The sequence below is a fragment of the Glycine soja genome, chromosome 11, assembly GCF_004193775.1.
Source record: "Glycine soja cultivar W05 chromosome 11, ASM419377v2, whole genome shotgun sequence".
NCBI classification, from domain to species: domain Eukaryota; kingdom Viridiplantae; phylum Streptophyta; class Magnoliopsida; order Fabales; family Fabaceae; genus Glycine; species Glycine soja.
In genome coordinates, this window is record NC_041012.1 from 43,518,701 (window position 1) to 43,539,059 (window position 20,359).

Below are 20,359 nucleotides of genomic sequence, written 5' to 3' on the forward strand. Positions count from 1 at the left end.
GATGTAGGTTAAGCTACGTATTTATAGTGAGAGTGGAGGAGCACTTGAGGCCATACTTAAAAAAATCTCAACAAATAATGTTTTTTAATCAATTTTCTGGTATGAGCCTCTCATGAATCTCACCCCCTTCCTCTGCTTTTCTAGATTCCCTGAAAAGGAAGTATTAACAATAGATAAGTGATAAAAAAAATTAACTTTAAGTTTCATCAGTAAAAATTACATTAACAACCAATTAAAATTCATCTTAAGTGTAATTTTTAAGTTAACTAATCTTATCATTCGTGACAAATAATGATTAAATGACAGTAGTGTTAAAAAATATTTATAATATGAATACATTTTAATTAAAAATAATAATTCTTAAATCGTTGGTATTCAAAGTGAGTTTAATTTTAATATATTTTCAACATAAATATCTTCACACCATCAATTAATTAATAATTACCTTATAAACATAAATTCAAAATAATTATTAAAATATAAAAAACATTACCATACATGTTAATTCATAATTAAATATCAGTTTACTACTAAATTCTTCAAATATGTAAAAGAGAAAAGTAAATTCTTCAAAATTGATATTGGATCCAGTTTATTCAAGCCAAATAATTAAATTAATTACTCAAAGAAAAAACATTTAAATATTTTTTTCATTTATTGAATTCAAGATTTGAAAGAAAATCAAATTCGCTACTTGAACTATGGTAAATAGAATTATATTTGCACACTATAATACTATATCACTTTAGAAATTTTTTATTTTAGGAAATGAAAATCTATATATATATAGGAGATATCTTAAATTATTTTAAAAGTGATGTAAAATTTATATAAAAAATGGTCAATGTCACTGTAAATAAAGAAATATACCTATTTGATGATCTCTCATTACTTTAATTAAATGAAATGATAAGATAAAATAAATCAGCTGAAAAAAGTAAAAGGGGAGAAGGTAAAAGGATAAATTAGTGTATCAGATACCGGATACAGACAAAACGCGCGTGTGATTCTGTATGGCGATAAGTAAAAGTATAATTAAAAACATTATATTTTATTGTCCACTTATATATATATAGTTATCTCTTTTGTCAAGATGCCACTGTTTTTTATTTTTATTTAATGGGCTAAATTAATTATTAATTTTTTTAGTACAGAGATTTAAATTTATGACCTCTTCACTTTTTCTTTTATCATTAATCCAACCTCATATATAACCTTTTCTAGATGCTACTGTACGTAACAACTGGGATTTTCTTTTACTAGTTATTATCTTTCCACTAAATTTAATTCTACAAAGTCTTATATTAGGGAAAGCTATATAATAAATTATAAATTCTCTCCTAAATATTTTCATACAATAATCTTTTTTATTATTATTTTAAGAAGGATTTAAATGTATTATGTTCTTTCAACATTGACTTTGTTTATGAAATAGTAAAAGAAATAATTAAAAAGAAAAGGTGCTTTTATAAAAGTAAAAATATAATATAAAGTGATAAAAAAATATATAAAAAATATAAATGTAATATACATCACATATTTTATCCTTATAAAATTATAGAAAATTGTTTTTATTGGTTTTTCACTCAGTGTATGGCTAAAAATAATTATAGAAAAAATATAAATTTAATATACATCACGTATTTTTTAATATATTTTAAAAAAAAATTAAAGAACACTATTTTGTTTAAAAAAGGCAAAGAAATGATCCTAAATAGCTATTAAAATGATTTTCTTATTTTCTTTATTATGGCAAGAATATAATCCATGCATATATATCACCAGATATGTAGATCAATTGGTGCATATAATAATCATATTATGTTCTAATAACATTGTCGCTAATAAAAAATACATATCGTTTAAACTAAAATGAATATAATGCAAACGTAAAAAAATGTGTTTAAAATTCTAAATATTTTATATATGAAAAACGTTACCATTTAATACTTGCTACATGAATCCATTTTATTAGAAAAATATACATAAGTATTCAGTGGACAATACATACATGTGGTATATACTAAAATGAACATAATGCATACGCGAGAAAATTTGCGTATAAGATTCTATTAATGACAAATATCTGTTTAATACTTGCTGCACGAATCCATTTTACTATTTAATGGTAGTTGACAAAAAGGAATATACATGATAATTCAGCTTTCAAATTAATTTGGATAAGTGTGCGTTTTCTGTAATCAAGAATTCAAATGAATGCTTTATGTGATCAAATTTTGTTAAGTTGAAAATCATGTATGAAATATGATCGTTTTCCATTATGTGTATAACACAAAATTCAATAAACTTAAACAGACAGTACACCTTTTTATCAAAAAAAAAATATTGTTGCATCATATTATTTTTTTATCGGCCTTGTTGCATATAATTAATCTACATTTTGCAATTTTTTAATAATAATAATAATAATATATATTTTGGTTAGTTATTGAAGCAAACGTTTAACAGTAAACTCATGCATGTGACTAACTAGTACTCTCTTCATACTATTGAAAGTAGGACTCAAAATATCACTATCACGTACTTATCACTACATGTAATGTAATTGATACATCACATGTTATGAATCTAGCAATATTATTATGGGGAGAGGAACCCAAGACTTCACTCCATGACTTCTGGCCATAAATTTCGGAAGCCCCTGATCATTTCTATAGACCAGAAAATTAAATTTGGTTACTAATGTCTCAAGGGCGTCTGAACTTTCTTGTTCTCCTTTTGCTTTTGGATTAGGCTTGAGCTTTGAGACATTATATTAAAATGTTGTATGAATTTTTATGGATCTGATTGGAATATACACAAGAATGGATAGGAAAATGGTATGGAATGATTGTCTTTCTTTTGTTAGCAGAAAAAAAAAATCAATGATTAATTGTATATCTCTTACAACTGTTCTTGAATATTTTCTGACTGTTGTTCTTAACTTTCTTATGATAACTTCTGTTTATCAAATAATTAAAGATGCAGATATCACCCACAGAATAATATCACATATTTTATAGTTGTCATATCACGATTCACACTAAATTTATTTATTATAAATAAGAACGGAAATAATATTATACATAGTGTACAAGTTTTCTCAATATAATTTTTTTGTTGCGTGTAAAAAAACAATATCAAATTTAACTTAAAGGTTCAAATTTCATGCTTTCACCGTATAAAGATTTTTATGTCTAAATATATAATTTCGTAGAGGTTATTTTTCATATATTATTAGTGTAAAAAATTATATTATTTATCAATTAGGAGTTGCTCTAAATACGACGTTGTAAATTAATTATAAGAATAATTGTTGGTTGAAGTGATAATATTAAACTTAATTTCTTTAAATAAAATTTTGTGTTTGAATAGTCAGTATCAATGCCATGATAAGAAAAAAGTATTAATGTAAAATATTTTACATTCTTACTAAATTTTAATTAAATTAAATTACAGTTGGCCAATTTGATTTGTCTAATAAATTAACGTATGCCATATACTCTAGTGTAGATTCATAATGTCTATTGCGAGAAGCTAATAGTTAGTTAGTTAATTTTATATATGTAGTTAACTTTCTGTTTTCTTTCTTTTAATTTACGTGTGTATATATGATTCAAAAAATTTCTAGAAATAAGATTAATGTTTTCTTTCACAATTGATTGATAACATAAAATCCTTTTATTCATTGCTTTTGCAGGAAAGAATTAAATTTGAAAGAATTAATCTTCTGTTCATTGCTCTTTCTCAGTCTTTGATCCTTTACTTTCACTTCCCCTCCATCATCTCGTGACCATCTTTGCGGCGGAAGTTAATCCATTAACTTCGTTAAACTTTTCCTTGTCACTTCTGTTTTACGACTAGCTTTAAGGGAATGGTTGTAATCCTTGACAGTAACAGTTTCAATATATATATATATATATATATATATATATATATATATATATATATATATATATATATATATATATATATATATATAGTTTTAACTAATTAAAAATTACAATAAATAATTATTTTCATTTCTAAAAGTTTGTAGTACTGACAAATTTGTTTCTAAAAAATAAAAATAAAAATAAAATTTAGTTCATAAAAATAAAAAAAGTAAAATAAATTCATCTCGATGTTAATTTTCGTTTGTTAATCTTAAGAAACTCATCTCCATGATACATAAAGACGGAAATGTTAAAATTAATGCTCACATAAATATATGAACTAAAGTTACTAACAAAATTGATTTAACAATCTATTGTCATTTTCATCCTTTAATTATATAAATTATTGACAAATATATCCAAGAAATATATAAACTTAATTAGTTGATATCAACAGCAAAATACATGTACTAACAACACATTACACTTAAAAGTTTCTGATTTTGTTATCGTAAATATTTATTATAATGCATTATAATTATATTTATAATTTCAACTTATCACAAAGGAATTAAGACTTAAGTGGAGACAAGACACGAGTAAATGATCACTAATAGAGCGAGAAAACTATAAAGCATTATAATTTTGGTTGATATACCTCTTATGCTTGTTTTATTCTACTTGTAAATGATTTATTTAAGATTTGGTAAATGGATTTTTTATTTGAAAACATATCTCTATTTTGTTTCCTCTTGAGTCTTGATTCTTTTATGATTAGTCGATATTATAAATATAATTATAACTAGCATTGAAACTTATGCCCTACATGGATTTAAAAAAAAAAGAGTAGATAAATGAACAATAAATTAAAAAAAAAAAAACTATCGAGTCTACACATGGAGGTGACTGGACAGTTTTAATAATATTATTGATTATAATATCTTATAATAAATATTTGTAATAATAAAATCAGAAACTTCTAACTCTAATGTGTTGCTGATGCATGTATTTTATTATTGATATCAACTATTTAGGTTTATATATTGTGTGAATATATTTGTCAGTAAGTTATATAATTAAATGATGATGGAAATATCAATAAGTTGTTAAATTTTGGAGCACATTTGTAGTAATTTTAGTCCATATGTCCCTGTGAGCTTCAATTTCATGACATTTTTTTGTTCATGCGGGTAGGCGAGTTCCTTAACATTAACAGAAGAAAATTAATTGTAGGATAAATTTGTCTCACTTTTTACACTTTCGAGAATTAAATTTTGTTTTTTATTTTATCTTTCAGAAACGAATTTGTCAACGTCACACACTTTCAAGGACGAAAATGATTATTTATCCTAAAAATTATTTTAAGATAATTATTATAAAAGTCAAAATAATTACCAAACATAATTTATAATTAAATGACACTAAAAACTTCTATACCATCAATACATATATTATTTATTTTATTAACAAATTTATACTATAACTCAAATTAATAAATTTATACTATAACTCAAAAGATTGGTATAAAATTTTATTGTATTCAAATGAGTAGGAGTGAAAAGGATCAATTTAACAGAAAAACTCATGTTCAATTCCTACTATGTACAAAATTTTCTTACGCCAGCGATTATCATATATCGCAACAGAAATTAATCTCTTACCTAATGGATTAGGAGACACTTATGATCTATCTATATATATATATATATGGTACAGTTTGTGTCATAAATTTGATCATAAAAATCATTGAAATAAATTAAAAACTTATAAAAATCATAAACTATTTTCATGAATTTAAACAACTTTTGTAAACCTTTTGAAACACTTACTAAACAATCAACAAAAGTTCTGCTGGTTTTTCTATGGAATGATGCACCCAGTTAGTGTCCAAATTCTTTTACTCAACTTCGAGGTCTCATGGAATCACAAACAAATAGTCACACACTCACTTATATAGTTTTTTATGTAAGGTCATTATTAATTGTGAAAGTATACGTAATTTCTGGAAAAATATTGAATCAGTGTACAATGAGCTACTACAACTACTATATATAATACGCAAAAGGACTTGAACAAATATGGTTCCCCCATCATATACTATAGATGAATTAAATGTGTCAAATCAGAAAGTTTTCTAAATAATAAATAGCAGTTGTGAATACAAAACATGTGGAACACCATCAAGACAAAAATAGTTTACAATCGGTTGCCAATAAAATACATTAATAATTGAATCTAAATAAAATATGTCATCACCATCGAACTACAATTTCAACAGAATATATGAAACTTTGCCCTTCGGGTGCTGACGATGCCTATCTCATCAGCATGACTTCTATCCATTAAGTGGAGTATACAAATAAGACAGTGAAATTTCAAGGGTATGATTTGAGGTGAAAAACTTGGCATGCTGGCTTGTATGCCTTCTTGGTTGAAGCCTGTTCATACTTCTTTCCAGCAGTATCATTTTCATCTAAACTAATCTGAACGAAAAACCTTATCCACCAAGATGAACTGCGCAATTTGGCCTTCATAAAAAAAGAATATCAAATACCAAAAAGGGAGAAGCTGAATTAATGACATTATTTTGAGTAATACTTAACACTAGTCAATAACTTCCCATTATTACTATGACATGTGCAATATGCTTAGTTCTTGGCCATCCCAAAAAAAATGCACAACGGGTAAATTTGCAATATAGTTGATGATGGAGTCACCCGTCATTAACAACATAATTGCATGTAGTTTAAATGCCCATGTTGTAAAAAAAGCACCAAAATTCAATAAAAAAACAGTCACTTACTGGACGACCAAATTTGGCCACTTCTTCACCTCTAGTTTTCTGCTGACCTGGATAACCTACACATGAAAATGAGAAATGAGGAGACAGAAATCACAAGTGAATCACTGGAGAACTCAATTTTCTATCACATTCAACATGAGTTGTGGTCTTAGGAATGATAGTAAAAGATCATGATTTGTAGACAATAAAAAACTGTTAAGATCTTCAGTTTATCAGGACTGCAATTGCCCACTAGGTCCTGGGGAATATGAACCTAAGCAGCCAAATAAATATGCCCTAATAAATGCTTAAGATAAATCAAGTTTTTTACTAAATTCAAATGAGCAAAAGTTTGAACCAATAGAACAGAAGCTTCATGGGGGAATGTACCTGTAAAGATAACAACACCATCAGCAGACACTCTCACCAACTCTGGCAGGGTTTTATTCAGATATCTTGGAGATAAGTAATCCAATGCATCTGACACAATAACCAGAGAAAATGACTTTGCACGATATGGTAGAGAAAACTTTATATCAGCCACACGCACAATGCCCTTGCGTACAAGATTTTTACACTTTGCACCAACATCATCTAACTCGTATGGTTCTATTCCCCAAGCCTCAGTATCCCCTTCTTCTAACAAACTAGATACCACAGAACAAGAGTCAGGGCCAACATGCAAAACCTTATGCATGCTGTCTCCATATGCTTTCTTCAAAATGGGCAATGCTTGTAGGACTTCCAATGAGCACGATGCGCCACCTGCATAGGCACACTAGAGCTGTTTGAATTGCTAAGAATTGTACCAAATTTTAAATCAACAATTCTATATTAAATATCAATGAATATGCACTGACTTATAGTACAAAAAGATGCTTATAATGTCTAAGATACAAATTGTGATGCAATATCATCCAGTTCCCAGTAAGACTGCAAGAGTATACACAACAACCACACAGATAAAAATGCAGCATCATCAGGTAGCCTAATAATCTTTATTGGCTCATATGTTTAGGACAATAAGAAGCGCTAATTTGGTTTCTGCATTTTCTGTTTCCATTTTCATTAAATATAGAAAATATTGACGAAATTAATGTTATAGGGTTTAAGAGAAAATTTTATATACAAATTTTCTAGATTGGATTGGAAATGGGAAATATAAATTCCATGCCCCTTGCTCTTTGTTGGTTTTATTTCCTCTTGATGTTGACAAAACTTGAATGGATACAAATTTAAGGAAATGATAATTGAACATGTTTCCTAAAATCAAATATACCATAAACCAGCAAAAGTTATTAATAAATTGAAAATGTGCTTGCTGATGGGAGACACCGACAAAAATTAAAAATTAAAAAAATAAAACAGAAAGCATTAATTTTTTTTAAAGGAAATGAGAATTTTCAATAATTCTTTGCAAGTTTGCCATAGTTTCATATAAACATGATGTCTTACATGGAGAATGTTCTGTAAACATATTATTTTTCAATGACAAAAAGACAGTTTTATTTACCTTCAAGTTTTACATCCTTAATACCACCGCTAGCTCCACCTGCCATGTGACCAAACAAATCAGAGTGAATATCAGTATCAATGGAATTTTATAGCGAGTTCACAAAACAGAATATCTTCATTGTTAATTTATGCAGTGACGTCTGCCAATATTCTTTGTATTTTACATAAATATTTTCTTGCTAAAGTTGACAAATTGAGAATGACTGAATGATCAATGACAGGAAGACTAGGTCTAGGATCTATGAGGCAAGTGCAATATGTATTGATCAACATGCCAATGTAACTAGTATCTGTTTGGTTTCCTATTAAGACATAACTTACATTAAAATCTTTACTGAATTATACAAGGTGATAGAGGAATTAACACAGTTCCCTTTACAATTTCTGGCTAATTCACCGAATCTGGTGGATATAAAATAAAAAAAAATAATCAGCAATTCAGCCAAACTCAGAAGAGGATTTGTGTTCACTCTTCCAAACTGGACTACCATGTCCGTTTGCCTTGCTTATGGGCAAGGGTGGCACATAGTTAAACAACGGAAGGGATTTAGCCACCTCAATATTCTTTCAAAATATGAAAGTTTACAAAGAACTTTTATTTATTTTTCACTTTTAAAGCATGGCCTCTGCAAAACTCTACAGTCTTTTCCCCCTCTAACTCTGCTACTGCTTATGGGTAAGTTGTTTTATCACTCCTTGTGTATAGCCTGAGGCCAGAGCTGCTATACATATGTTCATTTGTATTGCTCATTTTTTTCAGTTACAATGTTACATTGACTGTATTCATTTTGGGTACTCCACTGTGCTGTTTGGTTGTTCCTTGACTGTAGCATTCTCTTAATACACATAGTCTGGATTCAAACTTCTTAAACCCAATGAAGTTGTAGGTCTAAAAGACTATATCCAGAGTCCGAAGTTCACATCATTTGGTATTTTAAACACAATATTTGGATGGTGGCAGATTCAAAATCCTTCTCTTATTATTTGATTAAAGATTTTTTCTTTATGAGGGATTCAGACTTCCAAGTTAATAGAGCTTAGTTACAAACCTGAATTGCTGTAACAATAACCAATCAGGAGGATTGCACCCTGAAAATTTGTAAATATCAATTTATTAAATACATTATGTGTTGACCACAAAGCATTGATGAATATACTAAATAAAGTAAACTGAGTTAGAAACAGAGGGAGGAACAAGTAGGAAATATCTCAAATGCAGGATCTGTCTGGTGCGCACACAGTACATCAAACAAACACAAAGAAACATTGCACATTAAAACAAATGATATCAGACTATTTCCGTATTGAGATACATATTTCAAAGAAAATATACCACAATGACAAGCCCAATAGATAGTAGGGGAGAGTTTTGAGATTTGGACTGGATAGATGCAACAAATGGTATACTTCCACCATCACCTAGCCGACGCGAAGGATTTACTGGCCTCCTTGACATGATAATGGCAATGAGCCTTCAGACCTATCACAAGTTTTGGCAACAAGCTCAGTTGTGGTGCTTCAAATAAATATAATTGTTTCTGGTGCCAAAGTAGTATGACTGTAAGTATCTGCTGCCTAAGCTGTTTTCCAAGAGATAATTTTTTTTATTGAGAAATAACTAATAAGCACCGAATAATAATAAATGCTAAAAGGCTCCACATAGCATGGTCAGTTATTAATCCAATACAAGATACTGTATACTTGTAACAAGAATCTGGGGCTATCTCTCCACAGATCCAATTAAACCGATGCAATTAGCATAAGGAAAAAAGTATATTCTGCAGTGCCAAGTACCAAAGTTACACACAGCAAAATTCGCCTAACAATTCCATCAAACCCTGTATGGCAAAACGTTTTTTAAAAAAAAGGTTTCATATCACTTCCCACAGAACACATAACGAGGGAAGTTGCTAATCCTATTTAACGAACCCATCATTCATGTATTCAGAAGACGAACAAGTAAAAAGCAAATCGATCCAAAGGAACTAAATCCAGAAAAAGGGGTTAAGCTGTAATCGAGTATAGATCGAATTGAGTAAGTGATATACCTCAGAAGGAAGTAACTAAAAAATTGAGCAAGTGTAATCGTTTAGTACATAAGATAAGAGTGCATCATAAGCAAAGTGTGGTAAGCATGGAGAAAGGAGAAGATTGAAGGAAAATAGGAAAAGATGTTACCTAATAATAATAGTGATGAGAAGTGAAAGAGTCACCACTCAGATCTGTGCAGTGTGCTCTTACTCTCTGTCTCTGCTGTGACTGGAAGAGACTCTCAAACCGGTGGATTCGGGTTCATGCACTAATATATAATTTTTCTTTTCCTCTTTTTTATTTGTTTTCTGATTATTTCCCTGTTGGGTTTGTTATTTGTGCACTCGCTACTCGCTAGTTACTAGTTTTCCACAACTTCATTCTGGTTGTAAATCTAGTTATGGTCCTTCGAAGGAACTTTACTTCTTAATTTTATCATATGTTAAAATTGAGTTTCTCAAATCAATTAACAAAAATTATTCATATATATATATATATATTATTTTTACTATCAAAAAGTTTAGCACAAATATAAAAATAAATGCATCAATAAGACATTTAAGATTTTTGAGTTTAAGAATAAGATGATATGTTTGGTAAGTTTTTTTAGAAACACTTCTAAAAAAAATAGGAAGAAAAAAATAAAATGAATTTTTTTATAAATTAAAATAAACTCACAATTAATTAATTTATAGAAATTATTTCATATAATTTTTATAAAAAATAAGAAGATATTTATAAATTAATTAATAATTAACTAATAAAAAAATAATTTTAACTTATAAAAAATATTTGATTTTTCTTTCTCTTATAAGTATTTTTAAAGAAACTTACACCATGCTCGAATATGGGTCTACGCCTTTTAGTTTGTTTTGTTAGCTTCGGCTGGCCTTTTAGCCCGATGGGCTTATGCTATGCAAGTGGCAAACGCGTCTGTTGAGGTGTTGCTAGGTGCACCAGCATTATTGCTGGTGCATCCAACACTTAAGATAAAATGACGAAAATACCCTTTATCTGTAAGCCTTTTAAGTTGATCCGTATCAACCTTATGGATCAACTTGATCCGTACGATTTACGAACCACCCTCACGCATACCTATCACAAATACAAAAATAACACAGGGACAGTTTTGGTATTTTAAAAAATGCTAGGTGCACCTAGCAACACTCCATCTGTTGACAGGCCCCGGTGCATGTTAGTCTGTGACTATGGATTGAGTGATTTAGGATGGAGACAAATTAGAGGCAGTGAAATGAAAATTTGAGCAAGAAAGGAAATAGGAAGGAGAGGTTTTTAAATTTTGGAATGATTTATGGTGCATTTCTTTTTAAAAAAAAAAATATATTTTTAATAATATAAAAAATAAATGATAAATATTTTTTTTGTTAAGAAAAAATAATAGAGTAAATTTTTAATTAATATAAAATATTATTTACATAATTGATGTATTTATTTATTTTTATTCATTCAAACTAACAGAGAGAAATATTTTTACTTTCTTCTACTTATTTCTGTTCATATAAATAACACATTTTTTCCATTCTATTTCTTCTCTGTTCTTCTTCTTCTTTTTTCCCTTTTTATATCACTTCTAATCCAAACAAAAGTTCGAAAACCTACTCCAACAATCATGAACCGTTGTAATGGTAAGAGGAATTCAGGAAAACCTCTTACTATATATATTGATATGAAACTTCGTTCTAAAGTTTTGTTACAGCGATAGGAATAAATCAACAGCAAAATATTTCAAGCCAACTTTTTCAGTATTTAAATCACTTTTCAATGAATAGGTAAGTAAGGCATTAAGTACACATAAACAAAAATAGAGGTCCTACTTGTACTAAGGGGGAAAATGACTCTTTAAATTTGGAAGGGTCATCCACGAAAATATAGAGTACCTAGAAGGGTTAAATATCCAGCAGCAATAAGGTTTTAACTTATATTGTAACTTTGACACTATTTAATATTTTTAGTAAATAATTTTATTAAAATTTCATCATATAAATTATATTATCAAATCTTATACTAATCCAAAACTGTTTAATACTTTATATATATATATATATATATATATATATATATATATATATATATATATATATATTAAAAAGTTGAGGTAACGTATATTTTGAAATTTTATAAAAAATAATTAAGAATCATTTTATTATATTTTTAATTTTATAATTTTGATAAAATTTAACAGAAACATTAAGATAAATATTCTTATACTTCAGTGATTAGATAAATTAAAATATATTTAATATAAAGTTATTGATAATAAGTAGTATAAAAGTTGGTGTAACTTTTAGCGATAAAAGTTAATTTCTTCTTCATCTTTTTTTGACAGAAAGTTAATTTCTTCTTATGTGCATGAGTGCGTACATTTAACTCTTCTTAAGTGAAGAGTAATATGTGTAGTTTATTCAATAACTTTTTTCCAAATGATGATATTTTGTTTTAGATAATAAAGTTTAATTACAACCGTTAATGGTTAAAATTTAATAAAGATATATGTATAACAAACTTTGAAGTTATTAAAAAAAATAAAAGTGAAATTTATATAAATTTTATCTTAACATAAAAATGCATGTTAAGAAAATTGTATGATAGAGAATATTGTTAAAATTTTCTATTCAGAAACATACAGAATAGCCACACACACAACATTTTGAACACTCCGGTGCATCGGAATCAAATAAAACTTTATACGTTTGCATGATTCAAGCTCCACTTTGATAATAAAAAAACAGAAAATATAACTTTCAAAAATATTTCTTTAGAAGTATTTTTTCTTTTAATATATTCTTTTCAGAAAAGTTATTATTTTTTGTCAGTAAAAAAATTATATTGTCTAATTAATTAATTAACAAATTTTTTTAATATGACTTTAAAATAAATATTTTTAAATTAGATTGTATATATTATTTATTCAAAATAAATCTAATCACCTCGAAACATTTTAAACATGTTTTTCAATAGAAAGAACCTATTTCTTTTTTTTTTTCTTAAAAGAAAAGAAAAGAAAAGAAAATGTAGGAAACAAAACAACCCCTCCACACTGCTTGGTTGGAATGTGTATGTATTGTACTCTTGTCTCCTTTTCTCCTTTTCTCTGATTCTCTTTATCTTCTCTCGGACGAGTAGTATCAGGGGGAACATTTATTTACCAAAACAAAAGGACTTATATGATGTAGCATGATTATGATTCGTAAATAACTTTGTTTTTTTTTTATAGTAAAAAGCTAATTTAATCCTTTATTTGTGTATATAGAAATTTAAAAAATTTAAATAGATAATAGTATCTCAAGATCTTGAGCTCCTGACTGCATATCTAAGTTATAAAAGAGAAAAATATTATTTACCAAAAGGGAAGAGAATAAGAATCAAAACTAGAACATTTCTCGTAGTTGTGCTGTGTTGTGTCAGCATGAGAACTAGTAAAGGGCATTATCCGACGCAAAAACACATGGCATCTTTATTAAAATGCCAAGTTGTGGTGGGTCCCTTCTCTCGCAAGCCACATTATCGATTCGATGACTATGATCTCTCACCGACCTAAACAAATAGTACTATACTTGTAGAGTGTTAAGTGTTGAAAAAATAATCTAAATTGTGTTGATTCCTGATTCCTGATTCCTGAATAGAGGAATGTGTTACATGGCGGATAATGGTAGATAAAAAAAATATATTAAGTCTCATATTAATTAAAAATAATAATCATCTTATAAATCAATTTTATGAAATTGAATTAGACTTATAATTTATTTTCTTGACATTATGTTATGTTAGAGCAACGCTAGCATTAGCATTAGCATAGATTTTGCAACGCTGTCTTCATCCGATATCAACCACTCTCAAACAAACCGAACACTCGTCCTCTTTCTATCTCATTTCATTTATTAAACAAAACCATTTTTCAACAACATAATTCGGACACCCTTTATAGCAATGGAGTTGGACCTCTGATTTCTCTAACTCTAGCTAGGATTGAGAAACAAGAACAATATCAACGACAACGAGTTGAAGAGAGTGGTTTTTTCAACTTTTAATAATGGCGGTGGAGTATCAGTGTTGTGAAACTCAGTTTTTCATACGGTTATTGATAATTCTGCTGCTTGTGTTGTTTGCTGGATTGATGTCAGGGCTCACTTTAGGACTCATGTCCTTGAGTCTTGTTGATCTTGAGGTTCTCGCTAAGTCTGGCACCCCTCAGGATCGCAAACATGCTGGTAATTTCTCAACATAATAATCAAAACATGCGTGACTTCCTCAGATTTTTGTTTATTGTTTAAAAGTTTAAGCCATCTACTAACTAAGGTTAGACTTTTGAGCTTTCAACTTTAGATATATTTTTTGGAGGGGGGAGGGGGGTGTCAATTAGTTATGTAATATCTTTTTGATTTCTGTGGAATTCTAAAACTGAAATAAGGTTGCTTTAATCAGCTTTCTTAAAGTGACATTTTAATATTTGGAGAAAACAAGAAGCAGGGTAGAAAATAAAATCAAGGGTACTTGGTGATTTGCAGTTTTAATCCATCAATTTCTTGGATATATGTGAGTATGTGACTGTAGTTTTTTAATCATAATTTAAGCCTTTCCCTTCCCAAGGTAATATGAGAGAGCTTTGTCGCTGTAGAAATAGTAATAACATTGTTATGGATGTTGTTTTTGAATCTTGAGCTGTTTTAACTTGTGTTTTTGTGATTACAGCGAAGATATTACCTGTTGTCAGAAATCAACATTTGTTGCTTTGCACCCTTCTAATTTGTAATGCTGCAGCCATGGAGGTACAACTAAAAATATGTATTAGTGTGCATTTAATCAAATGTTTATGCCAAAACATCCAGCTAATATTGGATATGGGTGCTTTTGTCAGGCACTTCCTATCTTTCTTGATAGTCTTGTTGTGGCGTGGGGTGCTGTCTTGATTTCAGTAACGTTAATTCTTCTATTTGGTGAGGTGAGAAAGCTTTTTCTCCTTATATGTTTAAATAAAGTACATGCATATCACAAGTTAGAAACTGCGTACACTACACCCCTTTCAACAAAAACTGATTGGCAAAGTCAGAAGTTCATGTTCAATCTTGATTCATTAATAATTGGAAATAATTCAGACCAAATTTTGAGAAGTAGTTGATGTTTTGTTTTGTAAATCGGACTTGTTACTGTTCATTTTCCAATCATTGAGAATCATAGGAATATCTTTGGACTCAGTTGCTCTGCTTGCAGTGTAAAATTTCTCTGACTTCTGTTTACTTGTGTGTAGATTATACCACAATCAATTTGTTCTCGGTATGGCTTAGCAATTGGTGCAACGGTGGCTCCATTTGTCCGGGTTCTTGTATGGATATGCTTTCCTGTTGCTTATCCAATTAGCAAGGTGACATAAAATGAGCAGATTTTTTGTTAGTACTTTTTTAGTTTTATGAGTAAAGATGGACCCAATTTAATTGGTTAACTTTTTCTTTTCTTTACTTTCTTGTTTATTTTTACATTTATTTGGGGTTCCAGTTGTTGGATTATTTGCTGGGGCATCGACATGAAGCCCTTTTCCGCAGAGCTGAGTTGAAAACACTTGTAAATCTGCATGGCAATGAGGTCTGTATCAGACCTTTATGATGTTTTTGGATTGAAAGAAAGGCATGCATCAAATATATTGATTCATTGTCTCTTGAAGTTGAAGACTTGTATTGTATCTGTTCTCATCTTGTTTCTTCATCAGTATGCTGCAGTTTACTTTCCAATGTGAATAATGTCACTGAGGGTTATCTTACCTTCTTCTCTTGTGGTTATTTAGACTCCTTCACTATGACACTTATGCTTCCTTATGTTGTTGCTGTTCCATGATGAATTGTATTATATTAGGCTGGAAAAGGTGGAGAACTGACACATGATGAAACCACAATCATTGCTGGAGCGCTTGAACTCTCTGAGAAGACAGCCAGTGATGCCATGACTCCCATAACTGATATATTTTCTATTGATATTAATTCAAAGCTTGATAGGTAAGGACTCTATTTGTGACTCAAAAAAATTACAAGTTCAAACTAGCTTTTGTATCTTATACAGCATTTTGTCATCAAACTGAATGCTTATTATTAAGCAGGGATTTGATGAATCTAATATTGGAGAAAGGGCATAGCAGAGTTCCTGTCTATTATGAGCAGCCTACAAATATTATTGGACTTGTTCTGGTATGTAATTATGTATACAGTCACTTATTTTTCTTTATTCCTTCAGTATTGAACAGTCATTTTCTGCTATGTGAAAACTTATAAAAACCACAAACAGTATTACACTAATTTCTTTAAGCTTCAACCTTTTAACTTTCTTTCCATCAAGATGATTTGCAGAAGTTAATTATTTTTGTCTGTTCGACCAAAACTATGTTGCTAGGTTTTGATAAACCCTAAGGCATCATTTTTCACAAATTTAGAAAATTTTAAAGCAGCTTAAATTGAAATTTAGCCTTGACATGTGACATAACCATTATTTGAGAGTCAGACTAAGATTTGAATTTATATTTCCTTTTCCTTTGCTCTACATATCATTTGTTTTTCTCCACGCCATCTATTTCTGTGATTGTACATTACATTTGCTTTAGATTTAAGCATGCACTCTTATTACTTTCAGGTCAAGAATTTATTGACAATTGACCCAGAAGAAGAAATACCCGTGAAAAATGTGACCATCCGAAGAATTCCAAGGTTTTTTTTTTTTTTTATGTTTTGCAATTTTTATGGATGATGTAATATAACCACCGAAATAAATGAGTATTATATTATCATACATTTATATCTAAATTATTACATATATTAACAGGGTTCCAGAAACGTTGCCACTTTATGATATTTTGAATGAGTTCCAGAAGGGCCATAGCCACATGGCTGTTGTTGTCAGACATTGTGAGAAGACAGGGCAACAGTCTTCCAACAATAATGCCGATGGTAAGCATATGCTGAAAGCGAAATACTAACCTGGAACATTTTCTGACACATTCTTTAAACATAGTATCATGTTAAACTAGTATTTATCTTTGAATTTTTCTACAACATAAATATTGAATCATTTTTGCATGACTGATATTGTATTGAATGAATATCAATTAATGCCATTAAATTCACATCATACTAAATGCTCTCCGTGTCTCTAATACCTGTCAAATGGATTCAGTGAGAGATGTAAAGGTAGATATTGATGGGGAGAAGAATCCCCAAGAGAATATGTTGAAGACCAAGAGGTCACTCCAAAAGTGGAAAAGCTTTCCAAACTCAAATAATTCGAATAGGGGTGGTTCCCGAAGCAGAAAATGGTCAAAAAATATGTACTCGGATATTCTGGAAATAGATGGAAATTCACTTCCAAGTTTGCCCGAAAAAGAAGAAGCTGTTGGAATAATTACAATGGAAGATGTCATTGAAGAGCTTTTACAGGTATTAAATTAATTTAGGTCACTCTAAACAATTTTATTTGCACTTGAACTCCTGTATTGACATCAATATTAATTTCTATGTAGGAGGAGATCTTTGATGAGACGGATCATCATTTTGAAGACTCATGACAATCATGATCTTTCTATATAACTAGGTAGATTAGTATTTCACAATCTTATCTTGGTGTTTAGATTCGTTTCGTAGGTAATTAGATTAGATAAATCAAAACAAAGTATTCGGGGATGTGGAATTAATGTGATTGGAACGCAACAAGCCATGATCCATGGGAGAATCTATTTTTGTTAATACGTTCACATCAAATTTTATTTTACATTTTCTTTATGCTATTTGTATCAACATCGGTATTTTATGTAAGGTAGAGGAGCATGCCAGCAATGCGGTATGAGACATAAATATGTTGATTTTATGATGCTTGTATTGATTGCGTTTGCGTATGAACCGAAAGGCTTTCAGATACAGTATACAATAATACATTTGGGCACATCCTCCATTCCTCCGTAATAATTGAAAAGATTCATGGGTATGTTTCTCAACCAAAAAAAATCATGGTTATGTTTTTTTTTAAAGTGATAATCATGGTTGTGTTGACTGTAATCCAGAATGTGAAATGGTTGAGACTTGGGTAAGTAATTAAGGTGACGAAGGGAGACAGTTTTTTTTTAAGAAATTTTTTAATTAATTGCACCTTTTCTTAAAATTATTTAAATTGCATTTTTCTTCTCCATTTATTTTATTATATATATCAAGATATTGAAGGGAAAAAAAGATGAATTTATTTTCAAATAAGATTGATTGAATCTTTAAAAAGAAGAAGAGGAAGAAGAGAAAATTATAATTTATGATTAAGAGATGTAAGTCGTTGTCACTTATGTTAACTTGATATATAAATAATGACACAAACATTAAATTCGACTTAAAAAATTTAAAATGTTTTTTAACTTAAAATTAAATATTAATCTTATAATAAAAGAGTGTAATTTTCAAAGTTAAAGTTGAATACAACATAATTTAAACATTTCTAGAGGATATGAGGTGTAATTTATTAGAAATAGAAATATGCTCGATAAGAATTGAAGGAAGTCACCATCAATTTTATTTAATTTAAGAAAATAAAATAAAATTTTTGAAGACAAGTTTGTGAAAATAAAATCAAAATTCTCATTCATTTATATAGAGGGAAGGGACTAGAGATTAACCTTCATAGCATTTTTAATGTAATAATCTAAAGAGGGCTACTTTAAAGTTCATGATGTAAGTGATAATAATTTAACATATTAAATTACTCTACAAAGTAAGTAGCGGTAAAAACAAATAATTAAATAAATAGGATTAATTACACTATTAAAGCATTATTAAATATTTATAAGAAAAATAGAAAATAAATTAAAAATTTATGTCTATAAAATAAATGCAAGGAACCCATAAGGTGTAATATAAGTAGCAATTAACTTGACTCCTTTAAACATATGTTGAGAGTTTAACCTCCAAGTATGTGAATAGAATAACACATATAAAGAGAGGAGTTTCTTCTTAGCTTAGACTCTATTTCTTTAAGAGATCAATCTCAGCTCCTGGCTGTGAGATAGCTTACATGAAGTTTAAATTGATACAAGGCGACTCAATTAATTAAATACTTTCTGTTCCAATGGAGTTGAAGACAGTGTACTTTTTTTTTCTTTTTTTGAGTGAAGACAGTATCCGCTATTCAAACTTCATTATCAATTGCCGAGTGGATAATATTATAAGTAAATGTATTAATTGAAAAATTAAATTAACTTATTTATTTTAAAAAAAAATATTTACAATTTTTTGGAAAGATAAAATAAAGTCGTTTGGAATAGAAATCAAAATAGTATTCTAATTCTTAGAATACTGGTTAAGGAATTAATAAATTATTTTTTTTATTACAAAGTTAAGAGTTATTTAAAATTATGGTAAAATTACATTAATAACATTTTTCAATAATTTTTTTTTCATTTTCAAGCATTTACCTATTTTGGGGTCAGGGTTGCAAAGAAAGAAGGCCCAACATAAGTACACGAACAGTGGCCCAAAGTGGATGCACGGCCCAAGAGTGCGTACAGGAACAAATTCGCAGGGGAGCGAAACACTGAGGCGTGAAATACTACAGAGGGGGATCAATTTGATTGGAGAAACATGCAATTATATGTTAAGTATGTGAATTAGTTATTAAGCAGTTTTAGTGATGGAGCAATTGAACTACTGAAGTCACAATATATAAGGACAGTTGCTTATATAAAACTAATTTTTTTAACAACATTATCAGACAAGACAATTATATATATTTTAATAACTGAAGACAAAACTTGTTACTTTCATGTGACATTTTAAGGCCCATTAGAAATTAGTTAAGCAATTATCATGACAATTGTATCATTGAATATGCTCTTGGTGGTGTTACCTTTGTCTTAGAAAAACAAGTACTACTATCTTTGGAATGTCTGTTTGAACAAGTAGTGGTGCTTGCGAGTAACATTCATTTATATGTTTAACCGAAGAAGGGGAACAGAATAAGAATCAAGAATACCATTCGAGAGAACAATTCTTGCACTTCCCTTCCAAGCTACATAATCATCTATAACTATGATCACTCCCCAACCCAAACATATAACCATACTATACATTTGGCAAAAACACCACCACCGAGGACACTGTGTTAGTGTGTGTCCGGAGTGGTTTCA

General features: G+C 29.1%; 2 protein-coding genes across 2 annotated transcripts; one reads left to right on the forward strand and one right to left on the reverse strand.

Moving 5' to 3' along the window:
• Positions 1-5,979: 5,979 nt before the first annotated feature.
• On the reverse strand, positions 5,980-10,507 carry LOC114377314 (probable pectin methylesterase CGR3). The gene is made up of 7 exons (XM_028335765.1): positions 10,351-10,507; positions 9,506-9,652; positions 9,222-9,261; positions 8,171-8,209; positions 7,048-7,422; positions 6,679-6,734; positions 5,980-6,403 (listed from the first exon to the last, which is right to left on the reverse strand). The coding sequence occupies exons 2-7, from the start codon at positions 9,626-9,628 to the stop codon at positions 6,251-6,253; spliced, it is 786 nt and encodes a 261-aa protein (XP_028191566.1). The 5' UTR covers positions 9,629-9,652; positions 10,351-10,507; the 3' UTR covers positions 5,980-6,250.
• Positions 10,508-13,923: 3,416 nt separating this feature from the next.
• LOC114374429 (DUF21 domain-containing protein At4g33700-like) lies at positions 13,924-18,118 on the forward strand. The gene is made up of 11 exons (XM_028332065.1): positions 13,924-14,432; positions 14,914-14,990; positions 15,080-15,163; positions 15,470-15,583; positions 15,715-15,801; positions 16,069-16,208; positions 16,310-16,397; positions 16,837-16,910; positions 17,026-17,150; positions 17,377-17,636; positions 17,720-18,118. The coding sequence occupies exons 1-11, from the start codon at positions 14,255-14,257 to the stop codon at positions 17,762-17,764; spliced, it is 1,272 nt and encodes a 423-aa protein (XP_028187866.1). The 5' UTR covers positions 13,924-14,254; the 3' UTR covers positions 17,765-18,118.
• Positions 18,119-20,359: the final 2,241 nt, after the last annotated feature.

Coding starts and splice junctions, on each gene's coding strand:
- LOC114377314 (XM_028335765.1), bottom strand. CDS start 9,628: ATGTCAAGGAGGCCAGTAAATCCTTCGCGTCGGCTAGGTGATGGTGGA. Junction 8,210..9,221: donor TTATTGTTACAGCAATTCAG/GTTTGTAACTAA, acceptor GTCACATGGCAG/GTGGAGCTAGCGGTGGTATT. Junction 6,404..6,678: donor TGGCCAAATTTGGTCGTCCA/GTAAGTGACTGT, acceptor TTTTTTATGAAG/GCCAAATTGCGCAGTTCATC.
- LOC114374429 (XM_028332065.1), top strand. CDS start 14,255: ATGGCGGTGGAGTATCAGTGTTGTGAAACTCAGTTTTTCATACGGTTA. Junction 14,433..14,913: donor TCAGGATCGCAAACATGCTG/GTAATTTCTCAA, acceptor TTGTGATTACAG/CGAAGATATTACCTGTTGTC. Junction 17,637..17,719: donor TCATTGAAGAGCTTTTACAG/GTATTAAATTAA, acceptor ATTTCTATGTAG/GAGGAGATCTTTGATGAGAC.